At 44.9% G+C, this 20,956-nt stretch overlaps 1 protein-coding gene across 1 annotated transcript in view; it reads left to right on the top strand.

Annotated features, from left to right (window-relative positions):
* The first annotated feature begins 371 nt into the window (after positions 1-371).
* C3G (C3G guanyl-nucleotide exchange factor) overlaps positions 372-20,956 on the top strand; it is a 411,105-nt gene continuing 390,520 nt past the window's right edge. The window contains exon 1 of the mRNA XM_071686031.1: positions 372-575. Within this exon, the coding sequence (XP_071542132.1) occupies positions 551-575 (25 nt within the window). The 5' untranslated portion in view covers positions 372-550. The remainder of the gene's footprint in view (positions 576-20,956) is intronic.

The following is a 20,956-nucleotide window of genomic DNA, read 5'->3' as shown; positions in this document are numbered from 1 at the left end:
ATTTGGTCAATCAAACCTCTAATTGAAATATAATCCTTGGGGTGGGCTAGGGTTCGGCATTGATCAAAGGAGGCGGGGCTGGTTGCCAGGCTTAGTCTTTTCTCACAGCACGAACAAGGAGGTGGCCATCTCTTGGAGCCGGTCTGTTGTTTCTAGACACTCAACCAACACTTTCCGAAACTCTAAAAGCCAGACACTCTGTTCATCTAACCACTCCTAACTGTTCGTAGCTTAGAACAGATGAAGTTAGTGAAAGTAAGATCCAGATTGGAAGTTTAAGGAAACAATTGGAAGGGTGGGACATGGGGCACATCCTTGTTCGTTCTGGGAAGAAATTGGCGAGGGTGGTGGTGGGGCGATAGTTCGCCGCTCCGCCAACAGATGGCCGTCAGTGTCCAATCAATCCAAAATATGAAGTGGTACTAAGGTGGGTGTCTCTCCTGTTTCACGGTGTTTTCGCGCTATTCCGGGAATTAATCGCCATGGGAACGTAATCGCAGAGTCGCTACTGACTATCAGAAGACAACGAAGTCGCCAACGAAAGGGAAACATGTCGGGAAAGAGCGATAAGGAAGGTGAGTAGCGAGCCCCGTGTGTTCTTCCCTTGTTTGTCGGGCCTCTGCTGATAAGAAGAGCGGATGTTGAATGGTGTGTATAAGGCTGGTGGGGCAGACAGTCAGATAACCGGCAGTTATGCCCTAACCATTCATGATAGTGAAGGACGCTCAAACGGTCAGTTGCCAATTCAAAGGAAATTAAAAGGGAGTTGAGAGAAGTGGGAATTGGATCATTAAGGAAGGCACTGTCTTCTTACCGTTCAAGGAATGACTTAAGAATAACTCTTTAAAGTATTATTAAGGACACTTGATCTTAAGTACGTAATGGTAACTTTATCTCAGAGTCATTACGTTGCAGAAATGGTATCTTAAAAAAGATGGATGAATATTTACGTTCGTAATGTACGTAAATGGTGTATATTTTATACTTGATTTTATGTAATCATTTTTATCACACACACACACACACACATATATATATATATATATATATATATATATATATATATATATATATATATATATATATAATGAGGGAGGGTAGAGCGAGCATGTGATGACAAGTATGGTAGAATGAGCTTGTCATGTTATATATACGGTGATTAGGATATATATATATATATATATATATATATATATATATATATATATATATATATATATATATATATATATGAGGGGATAGAATGAGCTTGTCATGTTATATATGCCGTGATTAGGATGATAGGTTTAGCTGTTCTGGATATATATATGACTAAGATGTTAGATTGTACTGGTCAGGTCGTATACATGATGATTAGGGTGGTTGAGTGAGCTGGATATGTTATACATTTGACGATTAGGATGGCAGAGTGAGCTGGTCTGGTTATGTATATGATAATCAAAGATGGTAGTTTCTAGTCATATTGTATCCATGATGGTTAGGATAGTAGAGTGAGCTGTACTGGTAGTATATGTGACCATTTGGAAGGTAACGTGAGCTGGTAAAGTCAGTTATGTTTTGATTAGGATGATGGTTTGAACTGGTCATGTGCTTATTAGAATGGCAGACTGAGCTGTTCAAGATATATATATATATATATATATATATATATATATATATATATATATATATATATATATATATATATATATAATGATTGGGATGGGTGAGTGAGCTGCTCAGGTTATGTATGTAATGATTAGATTGGCAGAGTGAACTGCTGAGGTGCAGTTGATATGAGAACTGTGTTGTTTCGAAGGTTACCAATTCATACTTTCTTGTTTGCTTGTGTTTTCAGTGTTTTCAGAGCATCTGAATTGACAGCTTTTGATAGCTTTGTACAACAGTGTTATAAGACGAAAAGCATTATTGCCCTTTTGGAGTTTATTCATGTCTTACTCTGTATTTGTAATGTCGTAATGTAGAAGTAATAGTAGGTGTTTGAGTTCAAGAAAGTGCGTTTCAGCCTCACTCTTGTTGTGCTTTTTGTGATAATTGGCCATTTACATTGTTGTCTAAGCTGGTCCTAGTGGCCATTTTGGGTTAAATTTTATAAGCATTTAGGGAAAGATATAGCAAAAAGCTTTTAATGATTGTTAAAGCCAGTTTTTAATTGCATCTTTATTTTAGGTGATGTAAAGTTTCGGTGATTTGCTTATTAACCAGTACCTATTAGGACACTAGTGTCAAGAAATGCAGACTCTCCTTTTTGCAAAGTGATAATTTGACTTGGAGAAGATGATTGCAGATTTGTCAGGTTATGATTAGTTTTAGTTAAAAACGATCATTAAACCTTTTTTTTTTTTTTAGAATCAAAATGTTATGTGTATCTCTTAATTCCTGCCTTGATCATCTCTAAAAGAGTCTGTTGAAATGCCTGTTAAATTAGCTTCCCTGGATTGACTTGTAAGAGGAAAGAAATCGCCTTTATAAAACTAAAAGCAATTTTTCATGGTATTTATGTAGCCATTGTTTTTCATGAAAACATGGGAATATAATTGAGCAGATTGAATAGTAAAGAATACCCTACCTCTATACATCCTGTTTTCCTGTTCACTTCCCCCTTAAAGTATAATGTGTGTGTGTGTGATTGACACATATTGACAAAGGTTTCCAGTTGTTGTTTTTCACACTTGTATATCATCACAGACCGATTTTTACAGGAGGAGATTGGTGCATATGATGACACTGCTGCTTCATATGAAGAATTGCTGGAGTTGATGAATAGAGACAATATGAAAGAGAGAGAGAGAGAGAGAGAGAGAGAGAGAGAGAGAGAGAGAGAGAGTAATAGGCATTGTGCTGACATGGGTTGGTAATGGGAAAATTATATGTTAGTTCATCTTGTTTAATTTTTTTTTGCCTTGTTACCATTATTTGCTTGTCACTTTACCATCTAATCTTTCAGTGCACTGTATGCAGTAATGTTATCATATGACCAACTGATTTCTTATAACTGTTCTCTTATGATAGATAACTTTGATATACATTGTTTGTTGACAGTTACTCTTCTTAATACAAAGTGATTTTCTTCACAAAAATTCCAAGCTGTTTATTAAAATGATTTAAGTTTACAAAAGATTTATTATTTGCAATAGCTGTCATTCACTCACAAATAGGCACATTATACTGTATGAAAGAAATGGTGTCACGATGGGATTTTCTAAGGGACCAACATTCACTCATGAATTTTGGTTTATTTTCTAGACATATTTGAGTTTGGTATTGGTACAATATATATTGGTACTTAACTGAATTCTAGTGATTTATACTGTATTTTTAGGTCTGTAAAGTGGATGTCAACTTTAATGAGAATAGTTTGGTCATTCTTAGTGCTATTGTTGTAGAGCATTGAATTCTAATGAAGCTGTATTTCTCGTACTGTGTTCATTTCCTGTTACTGGTTTATGTCAAGAGTGTGACCATTAAAAGAAATATTTCCTCTATAGATATTTTCCTAACCTATCACAAATTGCACAGGCATATATTTACACAGGGAAAGAACATGAGTATTTATGAAGATACTCTAGGGACTGGCTCTGCTTGCATGACTTTACAAAATTTGATATTTTTTTGTAAACGAGTCACTTTGTACTCAGAATAATTTTTGATGATAGAGTTGACAATTTGGCAGATGCCATTTTAGTGTAGTAAGACTTTTGTATCTATATGTTGCATACAGGCTTAGTATGTAAAGACAAGATAGGGTTTGTTGGATGCGAGACAGAGGATGTTGTCAGAGGAGGAGTAGAGAGCCAGTAAGGAAAGCATCATCGTATGTTTTGATATGTAGATTGTGTAATGAATGTAGATTTGCAACAATCACATAATATCAGATTATTCGCAGTATTTAATTTGTAGTACATTGTTCAGTATTTAGCTTGTAGTGGATATTAAAAACTTAGTATGGAGACAAAGGTCTGTTTTTAGTATCTGTAATGAAGCTTAACATGAAGGGTAATTATCTTTTGCCAGCAACAAACTTACTGTCAGTTAAAATTCCTGAAAACTGCATTTACTGTTGATTTCTTAGTAATTTTTTAGATGCATCACAAGATATAAAAAAGTGGAATTGTTTTAAAAAATTCTTTTGTGATGTAACATATTGGTTTGTCATTTTTCAAAGAAATTTTGTTTTGATGAAGGTCAGAGTATTCTTTAGGCTAATCTGCATTTTGATTTTGAGGACAGAATTCTGTTTTTTAATGCACAGTGGTACCTAAAGGAAAAAAGTTGTTAGGTTCAGGGATAAAGCTAAGATAGATTTGGAGGAGAAAGATGTGATAAGATACTATGATGTGGCAATTTAGATCAAATACAAGGATGATAGGAAAGAACAGAAGTTATCTAATTGCATTATACAATATGATAAGAACGTTTTGGACTTGTTACATCATCTCTTGAATTGTCTGCATTCCAGTTTCATCACAGCATGTCTGTTCGTTCTTTCACAAATCTGATACTGTAGAAGTTACACTGTACATCCTTCTGTGACTATCTGTTGAATTTAGCAACAGAGGAGGTTAGGTTAAAAAGAAAGTAGTTGAAAGGATCAGTATGAAAATTGCAAATAGGAAACACAAAAATGAAATATAGTGAAAAAGTGGTAGTGAAATTTATGTTAGTGCTAGGAGATGAAAGTGTGGATTGGAGTCATCTCTTGTTAAGGAGTGTTAGGAAATGGTAGGATGCTTAGAAATGTGAGAGAAGGGTGTTAGTGCTCATTTGAAGAAAGAAAAAACATAGAAGGAGATCTTGAAGGTGTCAGATTTTGGTGAAGGGCATGATTTTTATAGAATAGGTGATTTTTATATACTTTGAGATATCAATCATTGTTCACAATTAAGACCTTACCCTCAGCAAACAAAACAAGGCTACAGTTGCCTCTTTCAAAAAGATGGTAGGCTAGATCTTTGGGACCTTCAAGATAAGAGATAAAATGTTATTGACAGTGCTCTTCAAGACACTTACTCTTTCATGAATAGAATGCTGCTGTGCACTGACTTCTCCTTTCAAGGAGGGAATATTGCAGATGGAAAGAGTGCAAAGGTCTTTCATGTCTTGCAGTAACATTCTAAAGGATTTGAACCAATGGGAAGAACTGAAATAATCGAGTCTGTGCATGAATTCAGACGGGAAATTCCTAGTTGTGTTTTTCAACCAAATTCAAATTTCTTGTTGGTATGACAAACATGAAAGATTTCACTTATTATTGATGCACTTCAATTAACTAAGCAGGCTGCCAAAGAGAAATTTACAGTCTCCTCTGATTCCGGAGTTTACTCCAAAGTCTCATACTCTACTACAGTGCAGTTCGCAGTTCAAAAAGTCCCAAGATTTTATTATGATTATCCACTCAAAGCATAAGAATGTAGGATTCTGTTGATGTCTTGGACACAATGGTATCACTGGTAGTGAAACACCAAATGCTAAAGCGTAAGCACCTATATGTAGAAATCTACATATATTTCAGGTATACCTTACCATGATTTTATAGATGAAAGGGATAGTAATGTTAGATGGGAATGGGAAGGTAGATGCGACTTTAATGCCTAGAAGAATAGTACGCTATAAGGATAAAGAAAGGTGTAATGTATCCCTTTTTTTTCCCCAGAAGTACCTTTTGATACTTTTGTCGACTGCTATGGAAAAATTTTAGACTAATGTTAATGTAAATAAACTGATGGATTTTTTTCTGAAGGAACCCAGAGATACAATTTTATATAAAGTGTTAAGTTTTTAAATATCTTTCTCATGCTGAATAACCATTAGACTGTGGTGCTCTACAAATTACATCAAAATCAGTCAACCACTTATATCAGAAGGTGCAAAAAAGGAGAGTGACATTTGGGACCCATTTGCAGCAAAGAGAAACAAAATGGCAATATAAGAAGGTACTGGATAAGTATTTACACATTTATCAGACCAACTAAATTGTATTGGTTGTTTGGGCTGTGGTTTCCATTAGCTGTTCTGCCAGCAGTCCAACTCAGCAGCTTGGACTAACCCTAAGCTTTGGGTGTATAAGTTCTCCAGAGTCAGCGCAGAGTATTCACAGAGTATTGGTATGATATACTTGGAAATACTGAGAACATCACATCTAAGATCAAGAGATGCCATAAATTCGGTGGGGAAATATGTACAGGTGTTAGAAACATAATGGATTACCGAGTTGAGAACTATTTAGGCAAATACCCTTCAAAGTGTATCTGACCAACTTATTTGTGGAAGATATCTGGTCTGTTGCCTGTAGGCAACAAACCATTAGTTTGGTCAAAGGTAGATGAGCTTCTGAAACCGATGTAAGGCATACATATGGAAGGTCAAAAATATTGTATAGTAGACAGGGGAATTTAGAATGATGTATTGGGATAAGTTTTAGAGAAGGATGAAGTGCAGTGGGAATATACAGGTATTGGAGCTGTCTGCAGAGAATACTGTGAATGAAGCAGGGAAAGTCAAATGTGATGGAGAGGAACTTGATTAGAAATGAATGACTGGGTAAGAGATAACCAGCATGATCCCATAAGTTGGAAAGAATGAGTGAGGTCTAAAGAAGAAAATGATTTAACTTACATTCGTTGTGAGTAATTGGTTTTCCCCTTCCCATTGCTTTTCATTTCCCTCACATCCATCTTCAGTTTCTCCAGCTCAAACTTGCATTGTCGTTTTTCATTTTACAGATGATATATGACATAACTTGTGTCTCAGGTGCACTGATTGTGTCAAGAACTTTGGAAGGTAGGTTTATTCAGTCGATAGATGAATTGATAATGAAGATTAAGATGAATTTTAATCATAATATCGAAAAGCTGTATATTTCTATATAAATTTACAGTACATGTTATATATGATTTCCCTCATGACATATTTTTCCCTCATGCACTTGCGAGTTTCCTCGGACGTGAAAGTTTTGGTCAATACTGACGATATCGCGGCCCTCTGGAAAGGTACAGGTTATCATGTATACCTTTGGCCTTTCCTCTAACATGGGCCGATTTAGGTTACACCCTCTACCTTCATAAATCATTTTCACCCAGTCCTCTGGCTCCCAACAGTGTCATTGTGTTTCTGTAAGTGACGCGACCAAGCAGTTGAAACATTCCAGTTTAGGTACACAAAGTACAAATCTTTTTAAAGTTTCGTGCGCAATGTCTTCTTGTGACTCCTTTTAGCTCTTTCTTTGCATTTTCAGAGAAGTATTGATTATTATCCTTTTTAGTTTCGTTAAAGAACTTGAAAGTTGTAATCATATATCTCTCAGTGTGGAAATATATATATCCCGATACCCAAGCGTTTGTATTTTCCATAATTGGCTGTTTCATGCTGCCTGTATATGTGTGAATACGGATTTTGTAAGAGGCCTTCAAACTTATAAGATCTGCTTAAGATTGAGATACATTTAGGAATTAAAGAAAATTTGGATATGATGTGTTCTACTGCAAGAGACAGCCAATTGATAAGTGACAAGCTTTCAACACGGTCAAACCGAAGTAAAGGATTGTAGGAGAAGGTAACAGCATGTGAAAATATATAGAATATTCTTGCATTACCTTTGAATCATGAATGAAGACGGGCTTGACAGTGAAGAATTTGTATCATCATGACTGATCTTAAAAGGGTTGGAAGTTCTGTAAATAAACCTGGCCCGGGAGCTATTTTGAGCGTCGTGTGGGATAGAGCAGCTGACAGGTTGTTAATTTTTCCACGAAGTCCCTAAACCTACGTGAGACCCAATATATTCATTGTTAATCATATTCACACAGCGCCATTCAGTGTATGGATACTTATTTTTTTTTTTAACATGGGCGGGAATTGTACAGACGTTTTGTAAAAGTGGTTTAAAGTGATGGATTTTGTACCCCAGATTCTCCAATGGGCGCAACGCATCACCAAGGTCGAATTTCTTCGACATAGTTCGACCAGCCTGAAGACAGAGAGTCTGTGACTCAGCGGCCAAAAGAGGGGTCACTTCGCTCTTCGAAGTCTTCTTCACCAGAGACCGCCAGCTCTGATGTGTAGACACTCTCTCTCTCTCTCTCTCTCTCTCTCTCTCTCTCTCTCTCTCTCTCTCTCTCTCTCTCTCTCTCTCTCTCTCTCTCTCTGGTAGCTGGATGACTGGCTGGTAGCTGGATGACTGGCTGGTAGCTGGATGACTGGCTGGCTAGCTGGTAGCTGGATGACTGGCTGGTAGCTGGATGACTGGCTGGTAGCTGGATGACTGGCTGGTAGCTGGATGACTGGCTGGTAGCTGGATGACTGGCTGGTAGCTGGATGACTGGCTGGTAGCTGGATGACTGGCTGGCTAGCTGGTAGCTGGATGACTGGCTGGTAGCTGGATGACTGGCTGGTAGCTGGATGACTGGCTGGTAGCTGGATGACTGGCTGGCTAGCTGGTAGCTGGATGACTGGCTGGTAGCTGGATGACTGGCTGGCTGGTAGCTGGATGACTGGCTGGTAGCTGGATGACTGGCTGGTAGCTGGATGACTGGCTGGTAGCTGGATGACTGGCTGGTAGCTGGATGACTGGCTGGTAGCTGGATGACTGGCTGGTAGCTGGATGACTGGCTGGTAGCTGGATGACTGGCTGGTAGCTGGATGACTGGCTGGTAGCTGGATGACTGGCTGGTAGCTGGATGACTGGCTGGTAGCTGGATGACTGGCTGGTAGCTGGATGACTGGCTGGTAGCTGGATGACTGGCTGGTAGCTGGATGACTGGCTGGTAGCTGGATGACTGGCTGGTAGCTGGATGACTGGCTGGCTGGCTGGTAGCTGGATGACTGGCTGGCTAGCTGGTAGCTGGATGACTGGCTGGTAGCTGGATGACTGGCTGGTAGCTGGATGACTGGCTGGCTAGCTGGTAGCTGGATGACTGGCTGGCTAGCTGGTAGCTGGATGACTGGCTGGTAGCTGGATGACTGGCTGGTAGCTGGATGACTGGCTGGCTAGCTGGTAGCTGGATGACTGGCTGGCTAGCTGGTAGCTGGATGACTGGCTGGTAGCTGGATGACTGGCTGGTAGCTGGATGACTGGCTGGTAGCTGGATGACTGGCTGGTAGCTGGATGACTGGCTGGCTGGCTGGTAGCTGGATGACTGGCTGGCTAGCTGGTAGCTGGATGACTGGCTGGCTGGTAGCTGGATGACTGGCTGGCTGGCTGGTAGCTGGATGACTGGCTGGCTAGCTGGTAGCTGGATGACTGGCTGGTAGCTGGATGACTGGCTGGTAGCTGGATGACTGGCTGGTAGCTGGATGACTGGCTGGTAGCTGGATGACTGGCTGGCTAGCTGGTAGCTGGATGACTGGCTGGTAGCTGGATGACTGGCTGGTAGCTGGATGACTGGCTGGTAGCTGGATGACTGGCTGGCTAGCTGGTAGCTGGATGACTGGCTGGTAGCTGGATGACTGGCTGGCTAGCTGGTAGCTGGATGACTGGCTGGTAGCTGGATGACTGGCTGGTAGCTGGATGACTGGCTGGTAGCTGGATGACTGGCTGGCTAGCTGGTAGCTGGATGACTGGCTGGTAGCTGGATGACTGGCTGGTAGCTGGATGACTGGCTGGTAGCTGGATGACTGGCTGGTAGCTGGATGACTGGCTGGTAGCTGGATGACTGGCTGGCTGGCTGGTAGCTGGATGACTGGCTGGTAGCTGGATGACTGGCTGGTAGCTGGATGACTGGCTGGTAGCTGGATGACTGGCTGGTAGCTGGATGACTGGCTGGTAGCTGGATGACTGGCTGGTAGCTGGATGACTGGCTGGCTAGCTGGTAGCTGGATGACTGGCTGGTAGCTGGATGACTGGCTGGCTAGCTGGTAGCTGGATGACTGGCTGGTAGCTGGATGACTGGCTGGTAGCTGGATGACTGGCTGGCTAGCTGGTAGCTGGATGACTGGCTGGTAGCTGGATGACTGGCTGGCTAGCTGGTAGCTGGATGACTGGCTGGCTAGCTGTTAGCTGGTAGACTGGCTGGCTGGCTGGTAGCTGGATGACTGGCTGGCTAGCTAGCTGTTAGCTGGTAGACTGGCTGGCTGGCTGGTAGGTGGATGACTGGCTGGCTGGCTGGTAGCTGGATGACTGGCTGGCTGGCTGGTAGCTGGATGACTGGCTGGCTGGCTGGTAGCTGGATGACTGGCTGGCTGGTAGCTGGATGACTGGCTGGCTGGCTGGTAGCTGGATGACTGGCTGGCTGGCTGGTAGCTGGATGACTGGCTGGCTGGCTGGTAGCTGGATGACTGGCTGGCTAGCTGGTAGCTGGATGACTGGCTGGCTGGTAGCTGGATGACTGGCTGGCTAGCTGGTAGCTGGATGACTGGCTGGTAGCTGGATGACTGGCTGGCTGGCTGGTAGCTGGATGACTGGCTGGTAGCTGGATGACTGGCTGGTAGCTGGATGACTGGCTGGTAGCTGGATGACTGGCTGGCTGGCTGGTAGCTGGATGACTGGCTGGTAGCTGGATGACTGGCTGGTAGCTGGATGACTGGCTGGCTAGCTGGTAGCTGGATGACTGGCTGGCTGGCTGGTAGCTGGATGACTGGCTGGCTGGCTGGTAGCTGGATGACTGGCTGGTAGCTGGATGACTGGCTGGCTGGTAGCTGGATGACTGGCTGGTAGCTGGATGACTGGCTGGTAGCTGGATGACTGGCTGGCTAGCTGGTAGCTGGATGACTGGCTGGTAGCTGGATGACTGGCTGGCTAGCTGGTAGCTGGATGACTGGCTGGCTGGTAGCTGGATGACTAGCTGGCTGGCTGGTAGCTGGATGACTGGCTGGCTAGCTGGTAGCTGGATGACTGGCTGGCTAGCTGTTAGCTGGTAGACTGGCTGGCTGGCTGGTAGCTGGATGACTGGCTGGCTGGCTGGTAGCTGGATGACTGGCTGGTAGCTGGATGACTGGCTGGTAGCTGGATGACTGGCTGGTAGCTGGATGACTGGCTGGCTAGCTGGTAGCTGGATGACTGGCTGGTAGCTGGATGACTGGCTGGTAGCTGGATGACTGGCTGGCTAGCTGGTAGCTGGATGACTGGCTGGCTAGCTGGTAGCTGGATGACTGGCTGGTAGCTGGATGACTGGCTGGTAGCTGGATGACTGGCTGGCTGGCTGGTAGCTGGATGACTGGCTGGCTAGCTGGTAGCTGGATGACTGGCTGGTAGCTGGATGACTGGCTGGCTGGCTGGTAGCTGGATGACTGGCTGGTAGCTGGATGACTGGCTGGCTAGCTGGTAGCTGGATGACTGGCTGGTAGCTGGATGACTGGCTGGTAGCTGGATGACTGGCTGGTAGCTGGATGACTGGCTGGCTAGCTGGTAGCTGGATGACTGGCTGGTAGCTGGATGACTGGCTGGTAGCTGGATGACTGGCTGGTAGCTGGATGACTGGCTGGCTGGTAGCTGGATGACTGGCTGGCTAGCTGGTAGCTGGATGACTGGCTGGTAGCTGGATGACTGGCTGGTAGCTGGATGACTGGCTGGTAGCTGGATGACTGGCTGGTAGCTGGATGACTGGCTGGCTAGCTGGTAGCTGGATGACTGGCTGGTAGCTGGATGACTGGCTGGTAGCTGGATGACTGGCTGGTAGCTGGATGACTGGCTGGTAGCTGGATGACTGGCTGGTAGCTGGATGACTGGCTGGCTGGCTGGTAGCTGGCTGGCTAGCTAGTAGCTGGATGACTGGCTGGTAGCTGGATGACTGGCTGGCTGGTAGCTGGATGACTGGCTGGTAGCTGGATGACTAGCTGGCTGGCTGGTAGCTGGATGACTGGCTGGCTGGCTGGTAGCTGGATGACTGGCTGGTAGGTGGATGACTGGCTGGTAGCTGGTAGACTGGCTGGTAGGTAAATGAAGACGTCAGTGCGTCTTGGTATGTCATGTCAGAACCACCGTCATTGCTCCCGGGTTTTCTCTTCCCTTCCTCCCCCTCACGTGATTAGGGATTCCATGGTTCCTCTGGGCTGGTGATTGGGGTCACGAACATTTCCAACTGTGTGTGTGCCATTTAATTTTCTGACAAAATTGGGTAATGTTACTAATGATTCCTAGGTTATTGTGACTGAGGGTGTCACCTGTGTGCTATTTTACTCCACCGGGTTGTATGGTCGACTGATGTGATTGTACGATTGTTATTGACACCAGTACCTTGCACCAGCTGTTGCTTTAACAGTGTAGTTATGTTGTTGACACCAGTACCTTGCACCAGCTGTTGCCTTAACAGTGTACATATGTTATTGACACCATTAGCTTGCACCAGCTGTTGCTTTAACAGTATAGTTGTTATTGACGCCATTTGCTTGCACCAGCTGTTGCTTTAACAGTGTAGTTATGTTGTTGACACCAGTACCTTGCACCAGCTGTTGCCTTAACAATGTACATATGTTATTAACACCATTTGCTTGCACCAGCTGTTGCCTTAACAGTGTAGTTATGTTATTGGCACCATTTGCTTGCACCAGCTGTTGCTTGAATAGTGTAGTTATGTTACTGACAACATTTGCTTGCACCAGCTGTTGCCTTAACAGTGTAGTTGTTATTGACACCATTTGCTTGCACCAGCTGTTGCTTTAACAGTGTAGTTATGTTACTGACACCATTTCCTTGCACCAGCTGTTGCCTTAACAGTGTACTGTGTTACTGACACCATTTGCTTGCACCAGCTGTTGCTTTAACAGTGTACTGTGTTATTGACACCATTTGCTTGCACCAGCTGTTGCTTTAACAGTGTAGTTATGTTACTGACAACATTATCTTGCACCAGCTGTTGCTTTAATAGTGTAGCTATGTTACTGACAACATTATCTTGCACCATATGTTATTATCACTTTAATTATGCTACTGTGACCTCCTGCTTTGTTTCTGGTGACGTAACAAATAGCGTTATGTTACAGGCACGAGTGGTCTGTTGTCCCGGTTGATCTTGTAGTAGAGTCGTACTTATGTTCTTGGCATAATCAGATTATGTGACAATGTAATTGGTAGTATAGTTATGCGGCTTGTCTTAGCCGATGTTGCGATTAATGATGTTACTGGCACTTCCATCTTGTAACATCTGATGTAACATAATGTATTATGTCACTGGCGCGTGGCACCATCTTGTGTTATGTCAGCTAATGTAACATAATGTGTTATGTTACTAACACCACCAGTTCGTTATGTCAGCTGATGTAACATAATATGTTTTATTAACAACATGTCATGCCATGTCAGTGATGTAACATATTGTTACTAACACCATTATTCTTTTGGGTCAGCTGTTGTAGATAAAGTATTGTTACTGACACCACCAGCTTGTTATGACAGCTGATGTAACGTCATGTATTATGTTACTGACACCACCAGCATGTTACATTAACTGATGTGGGAACAGATAATGTGTTTCTTGTAATGTTGGAGACAAATTTGTACAGTCAGTGACGCCAGCAGTGAGACGTAACACATGATGACATATGCAACACATGTTACTTCTCTGAGAGCTTAGGAACGTGTAACAGCAAGTGTTGTGACGTTTGTGTATTCCACTCTGCCTGTGTGTTGCGACACCTAAGGTTGTAACTTTTGTGGTGTTGTTTTACTAGCTCCAATCAGGGTGTCTTCGCTAGGGTCAATATCCAGGTATAGGGCTCCTCACTAGGGCCAGTGCCCAGGTGTAGGGGTCATCACTAGGGCTAGTCCCCGGGTGCAGGATGTCTCGCTAGGGTCATTTTCCTGGTATAGGGCTCCTCACTAGGGCCAGTGCCCAGGTGTAGGGGGTCATTACTAGGGCTAGTCCCCGGGTGCAGGATGTCTCGCTAGGGTCATTTTCCAGGTATAGGGCTCCTCACTAGGGCCAGTGCCCAGGTGTAGGGGGTCATCACTAGGGCTAGTCCCCGGGTGCAGGATGTCTCGCTAGGGTAATTTTCCTGGTATAGGGCTCCTCATTAGGGCCAGTCCCCGGGTGTAGGGCTCATCGCTAGTGCCAGTCCCCAGGTGTAGGGTGTCTCGCTAGGGCCAGTATCCAGGTATAGGGCTCCTCACTAGGGCCAGTCCCCGGGTATAGGGGTCATCACTAGGGCTAGTCCCCGGGTGCAGGGTGTCTCGCTAGGGTCATTTTCCAGGTATAGGGCTCCTCACTAGGGCCAGTGCCCAGGTGTAGGGGGTCATCACTAGGGCTAGTCCCCGGGTGCAGGGTGTCTTCCTAGGGTCATTTTCCAGGTATAGGGCTCCTCACTAGGGCCAGTGCCCAGGTGTAGGGCTCATCGCTAGTGCCAGTCCCCAGGTGTAGGGTGTCTCGCTAGGTTCAGTATCCAGGTATAGGGCTCCTCACTAGGGCCAGTCCCCGGGTGTAGGGTGTCTCGCTAGGGCCAGTATCCAGATATAGGGCTCCTCACCAGGGCTAGTCCCCAGATGGAGGGTTTCTCGCTAGGGTCAATATCCAGGTATAGGGCTCTTCACTAGGGCCAGTCCTCTGGTGTAGGGTACCTCACTCAACCCGTGTGTGGGCACGCCAGTCTGGTGTGTACTGCAGCCAGGTCGAGGCGCCTCCACCTGGGGCCCGTAGTGATCACCATCACCCCGACCACGTTGCTCTGTATGGTACGGCAGGACACTTAACCCATCCCCCTCCGGGGCGCACCTGAGCACGTAGTACGTAGGTAAGGTCCTTGAAGTCTCTCTCTCTCTCTCTCTCTCTCTCTCTCTCTCTCTCTCTCTCTCTCTCTCTCTCTCTCTCTCTCTCTCAAGCGGGGTTTGGACGTCGACAAAGTTGGCCATCAAACTGGTGTGATCGTCGATACACCTTGGCCATCATCAACAGGTCAACGGTAGGGTTAGGGGTTGGGGAGTAGGATGTGTGGGTTGGGTGGGATGTGTGTGAACTAATGGCCACCAGCAGGTAAGGTCATCAAAGGTTTCCGCCCGTAAATATAGTCACAGTCGTTTTATGAGCTTTTTTTTTGGCCATCGTTAGATAGCGCAGTTCAGACTTGCTTTTATTTATTTTTTTTTAGCCATGAATGAGTTCGTCGATTGCAGGTGTTGGACTTCATTTTGCCTGTAAGGTCATTGAGAGAGTCGCTGGCCGTCATTACTGAAAGGCTTGTGTGTATATTCGCACCAAGTTTGTGTGTTCATCACCAGCCATGTTGGTTAAGACTTTATGGTCATCAGTAAGCCAGGTTAAGGCTTTATGGTCATCAGTAAGCCAGGTTAAGGCTTTCTGGTCATCAGTAGGCCAGGTTAAGGCTTTATGGTCATCAGTAGGCCAGGTTAAGGCTTTATGGTCATCAGTAGGCCAGGTTAAGGCTTTATGGTCATCAGTAGGCCAGGTTAAGGCTTTATGGTCATCAGTAGGCCAGGTTAAGGCTTTATGGTCATCAGTAGGCCAGGTTAAGGCTTTATGGTCATCAGTAGGCCAGGTTAAGGCTTTATGGTCATCAGTAGGCTAGGTTAAGGCTTTATGGTCATCAGTAAGCCAGGTTAAGGCTTTATGGTCATCAGTAGGCTAGGTTAAGGCTTTCTGGTCATCAACAGATAAGCTTTTACGAAATTTTTTGGCAGTTTTGAGGAAAATGCTAAAGTCTACAGCAAATTATTTTTATCTCATCATAAATGATAAAGTGGTTAATTTGGCCTTTTTTTTTCTGGCTTGTCACGGATAAAGTCTTGAAGACTCTCTGTGTATCAGTATTTCTGGTGATACAGATATTTTCCTTTTCTATGTCTCAATATTTTTCAAGTGATAAAGATTTTTTTCCTTCCTTTTCTATGTCTCAATATTTTTCAAGTGATAAAGATTTTTTCCTTCCTTTTCTATGTCTCAATATTTCTCAAGTGATAAAGATTTTTTCCTTCCTTTTCTATGTCTCAATATTTCTCAAGTGATAAAGATTTTTTCCTTCCTTTTCTATGTCTCAATATTTCTCAAGTGATAAAGATTTTTTTCCTTCCTTTTCTATGTCTCAATATTTCTCTAGTGATAAAGATTTTTTCCTTCCTTATCTGTCTCAGTGTTTCAAGTAATAAAGATATTTTCCTTCCTTTTCTGTCTCAATATTTCTAGACAGATATTTTTTTCCTCTCTTCCTCGTCCTCAGGTCCAGCCATGGCCACATTGTGTTCGTCCTATAGACATCTAGGTAAAGTCAACACGACCTTTATGTGGTCGTATTAAACATGTGGGTGACAGGACATGTCAGAATATTGTCTTCTCATAAAGTTTGAACGTGGTGCTCAAGGGTCGTACCTCAGTGCTCAAGGGTCGTACCGTCGTGCTCACTGGTCGTACCGCCGTAATCAAGGGTCGTACCGTCGTGCTCACGGGTCGTACCGCCGTGATCAAGGGTCGTACCGCCGTGCTCAAGGGTCGTACCGTCGTGCTCACGGGTCGAACCGCCGTGGTCAAGGGTCGTATCGCCGTGGTCAAGGGTCGTACCGTCGTGCTCACGGGTCGCACCGCCGTGGTCAAGGGTCGTACCGCTGTGCTCAAGGGTCGTCCCGCCGTGGTCAAGGGTCGTACCGTCGTGGTCAAGTTTCGTACCGCCGTGGTCAAGGGTCGTACCGTCGTGCTCAAGGGTCGTACCGCCGCGCTCAAGGGGCGTACCGCAGTGCTCAAGGGGTGTACCCCGTGCTCAAGGCTCGTACTCCGTGGTCAAGGGTCGTATCCCGTGCTCAGGGGTCGTATCACAGTGCCCAAGGGTCGTACCGCCGCGCTCAAGGGGGCGTACCGCAGTGCTTAAGGGGGGGGGGGGGGTGGGCTAGGTTAAGGCTTATGGTCATCAGTAGGCCAGGTTAAGGCTTTATGGTCATCAGTAGTCAGGTTAAGGCTTTATGTCATCAGTAGGCCAGGTTAAGGCTTTATGTCATCAGTAGGCCAGTTAAGGCTTTATGGTCATCAGTAGGCCAGGTTAAGGCTTTATGGTCATCAGTAGCTAGGTTAAGGCTTATGGTCATCAGTAGGCTAGTTAAGGCTTTATGGTCATCAGTAGCTAGGTTAAGGCTTATGGTCATCAGTAGGCTAGTTAAGGCTTTATGGTCTCAGTAGGCCAGGTTAAGGCTTTCTGGTCATCAGTAGGCCAGGTTAAGGCTTTCTGGTCATCAGTAGGCCAGGTTAAGGCTTTTATGGTCATCAGTAGTCAGGTTAAGGCTTTTGGTCATCAGTAGGCTAGGTTAAGGCTTTATGGTCCTCAGTAGGCCAGGTTAAGGCTTTCTGGTCATCAGTAGGCTAGTTAAGGCTTTATGGTCATCAGTAGGCCAGGTTAAGGCTTTATGGTCATCAGTAGGCCAGGTTAAGGCTTTATGGTCATCAGTGAGCTAGGTTAAGGCTTTATGGTCATCAGTTGGCTAGGTTAAGGCTTATGGTCATCAGTAGGTAGGTTAAGGCTTTATGTCATCAGTAGGCCAGGTTAAGGCTTTATGGTCATCAGTAGGTAGGTTAAGGCTTTATTGGTCATCAGTAGGCCAGGTTAAGGCTTTTGGTCATCAGTAGGTAGGTTAAGGCTTTATGTCATCAGTAGGCCAGGTTAAGGCTTTATTGGTCATCAGTAGGTCAGGTTAAGGCTTTATGGTCTTCAGTAGGCCAGGTTAAGGCTTTATGGTCATCAGTAGCCAGGTTAAGGCTTTATGGTCATCAGTAGGCCAGTTAAGGCTTTATGGTCATCAGTGAGCTAGGTTAAGGCTTTATGGTCATCAGTGAGCTAGGTTAAGGCTTTATGGTCATCGTAGGTCAGGTTAAGGCTTTATGGTCATCAGTGAGCTAGGTTAAGGCTTTATGGTCTCAGTAGGCCAGGTTAAGGCTTTATGGTCATCAGTGAGCTAGGTTAAGGCTTTATGGTCATCAGTGAGCTAGGTTAAGGCTTATGGTCATCAGTAGGTAGGTTAAGGCTTTATTGGTCATCAGTAGGCCAGTTAAGGCTTTATGGTCTCAGTAGGCCAGGTTAAGGCTTTATTGGTCATCAGTAGGCTAGTTAAGGCTTTATGGTCATCAGTGAGCTAGGTTAAGGCTTATGGTCATCAGTAAGCCAGGTTAAGGCTTTATGGTCATCAGTAAGCCAGGTTAAGGCTTTATGGTCATCAGTAAGCCAGGTTAAGGCTTTATGGTCATCAGTAAGCCAGGTTAAGGCTTTATGGTCATCATAGGCCAGGTTAAGGCTTTATGGTCATCAGTAAGCCAGGTTAAGGCTTTATTGGTCATCAGTAGGCTAGTTAAGGCTTTATGGTCATCAGTGAGCTAGGTTAAGGCTTATGGTCATCAGTAGCTAGGTTAAGGCTTTATGGTCATCAGTAGGCCAGTTAAGGCTTTATGGTCATCATAGGCCAGGTTAAGGCTTTATTGGTCATCAGTAGGTCAGGTTAAGGTTTATGGTCATCAGTGAGCTAGGTTAAGGCTTTATGGTCATCAGTGAGCTAGGTTAAGGCTTTATTGGTCATCAGTAGGCCAGGTTAAGGCTTTCTGGTCATCAGTAGGCCAGGTTAAGGCTTTATGGTCATCAGTAGGCCAGTTAAGGCTTTATGGTCATCAGTAGGCTAGTTAAGGCTTTATGGTCATCAGTAGGCCAGGTTAAGGCTTTATGTCATCAGTAGGCCAGGTTAAGGCTTTATGGTCATCAGTAGGTCAGTTAAGGCTTTATGGTCATCAGTGAGCTAGGTTAAGGCTTTATTGGTCATCAGTAGGCTAGGTTAAGGCTTTATTGGTCATCAGTAGGCCAGGTTAAGGCTTTATGGTCATCAGTAGGTCAGTTAAGGCTTTATGGTCATCAGTAGGCCAGGTTAAGGCTTTTGGTCATCAGTAGGTCAGGTTAAGGCTTTTGGTCATCAGTAGGCCAGGTTAAGGCTTTCTGGTCATCAGTAGGCAGGTTAAGGCTTTATGTCATCAGTAGGCCAGTTAAGGCTTTATGGTCATCAGTGAGCTAGGTTAAGGCTTTATGGTCATCAGTGAGCTAGGTTAAGGCTTTATGGTCATCAGTGAGCTAGGTTAAGGCTTTATGGTCATCAGTAGGCCAGGTTAAGGCTTTATGGTCATCAGTAGGCCAGGTTAAGGCTTTATGGTCATCAGTAGGCCAGGTTAAGGCTTTATGGTCATCAGTAGGCTAGGTTAAGGCTTTATGGTCATCAGTAGGCTAGGTTAAGGCTTTATGGTCATCAGTAGGCCAGGTTAAGGCTTTATGGTCATCAGTGAGCTAGGTTAAGGCTTATGGTCATCAGTAGGCCAGGTTAAGGCTTTATGGTCATCAGTAGGCCAGGTTAAGGCTTTATGGTCATCAGTAGGCCAGGTTAAGGCTTTATGGTCATCAGTAGGCCAGGTTAAGGCTTTATGGTCATCAGTAGGCCAGGTTAAGGCTTTTGGTCATCAGTAGGCCAGTTAAGGCTTTATGGTCATCATAGGCCAGGTTAAGGCTTTATGGTCATCTGTGGCCAGGTTAAGACGCGGGCCCCTGAGAGTGTGGCCAGGGTAAGACGCGGGCCCCTGAGAGTGAGTGTGGCCAGGGTAAGACGCGGGCCCCTGAGAGTGTGGCCAGGGTAAGACGCGGGCCCCTGAGAGTGAGTGTGGCCAGGGTAAGACGCGGGCCCCTGAGAGTGAGTGTGGCCAGGGTAAGACGCGGGCCCCTGAGAGTGTGGCCAGGGTAAGACGCGGGCCCCTGAGAGTGAGTGTGGCCAGGGTAAGACGCGGGCCCCTGAGAGTGTGGCCAGGGTAAGACGCGGGCCCCTGAGAGTGAGTGTGGCCAGGGTAAGACGCGGGCCCCTGAGAGTGTGGCCAGGGTAAGACGCGGGCCCCTGAGAGTGTGGCCAGGGTAAGACGCGGGCCCCTGAGAGTGAGTGTGGCCAGGGTAAGACGCGGGCCCCTGAGAGTGAGTGTGGCCAGGGTAACGCGCGAGGGGCGGCGGGTCGGGGACTCGTCTCTACTGCCCAAGGCTGGTGTGGGATTACCCTGTACACCTCATGACTCGTGCCTCTTGGTACCTCATGAGTCACTCCGTGGATCACGGGCCGTTGTCTTACTCAGAGGGGAGCGCATGGCTTACGCTCAGGGGGATGGTGTTATCATTACACGTTATTGTAGGTTGTGTTGATTAGGTTATTGTAGGTTGTGTTGGTTAGGTTATTGTAGGTTGTGTTGATTAGGTTATTGTAGGTTGTGTTGATTAGGTTATTGTAGGTTGTGTTGATTAGGTTATTGTAGGTTGTGTTGGTTAGGTTATTGTAGGTTGTGTTGGTTAGGTTATTGTAGGTTGTGTTGATTAGGTTATTGTAGGTTGTGTTGGTTAGGTTATTGTAGGTTGTGTTGGTTAGGTTATTGTAGGTTGTGTTGATTAGGTTATTGTAGGTTGTGTTGGTTAGGTTATTGTAGGTTGTGTTGATTAGGTTATTGTAGGTTGTGTTGATTAGGTTATTGTAGGTTCTGTTGATTAGGTTATTGTAGGTTGTGTTGATTAGGTTATTGTAGGTTGTGTTGATTAGGTTATTGTAGGTTGCGTTGATTAGGTTATTGTAGGTTGTGTTGGTTAGGTTATTATAAGTGTTATGACGTAGGTTATTACAAGTTATATTCTTTGGGTTACTGTAAACTGTTTTATTTAGGTTATTGTATATTAGTGTACCTTAGGCTATTATGAGTTGTATTACTTAGGGTATTGTAAGTTACGTTACTTGGGTTATTGTACGTTGTTACTTCTCTAAATTTTGTAAATTTCAAGGTATTGTACTGAAATGATTTAAATGTTGCATACAGGGTTGTGATGTCAGGGCTGTGGGAGCTGGGGCTGGAAGGTAGTGGTGTCAGGGCTTGTGGGAGCTTTGGTTGGAAGTTAGTGGTGTCAGGGCTGTGGGAGCTGGGGCTGGAAGGTTGTGATGTCAGGGCTGTGGGAGCTGGGGCTGGAAGGTAGTGGTGTCAGGGCTGTGGGAGCTGGGGCTGGAAGGTAGTGGTGTCAGGGCTGTGGGAGCTGGGGTTGGAAGGTT

Source organism: Panulirus ornatus, chromosome 41 (genome assembly GCF_036320965.1).
Source record: "Panulirus ornatus isolate Po-2019 chromosome 41, ASM3632096v1, whole genome shotgun sequence".
In the NCBI taxonomy this organism is placed as follows: domain Eukaryota; kingdom Metazoa; phylum Arthropoda; class Malacostraca; order Decapoda; family Palinuridae; genus Panulirus; species Panulirus ornatus.
Note: the sequence above shows the minus strand (reverse complement) of the source record. Positions and strands in the feature narration are given on the sequence as shown.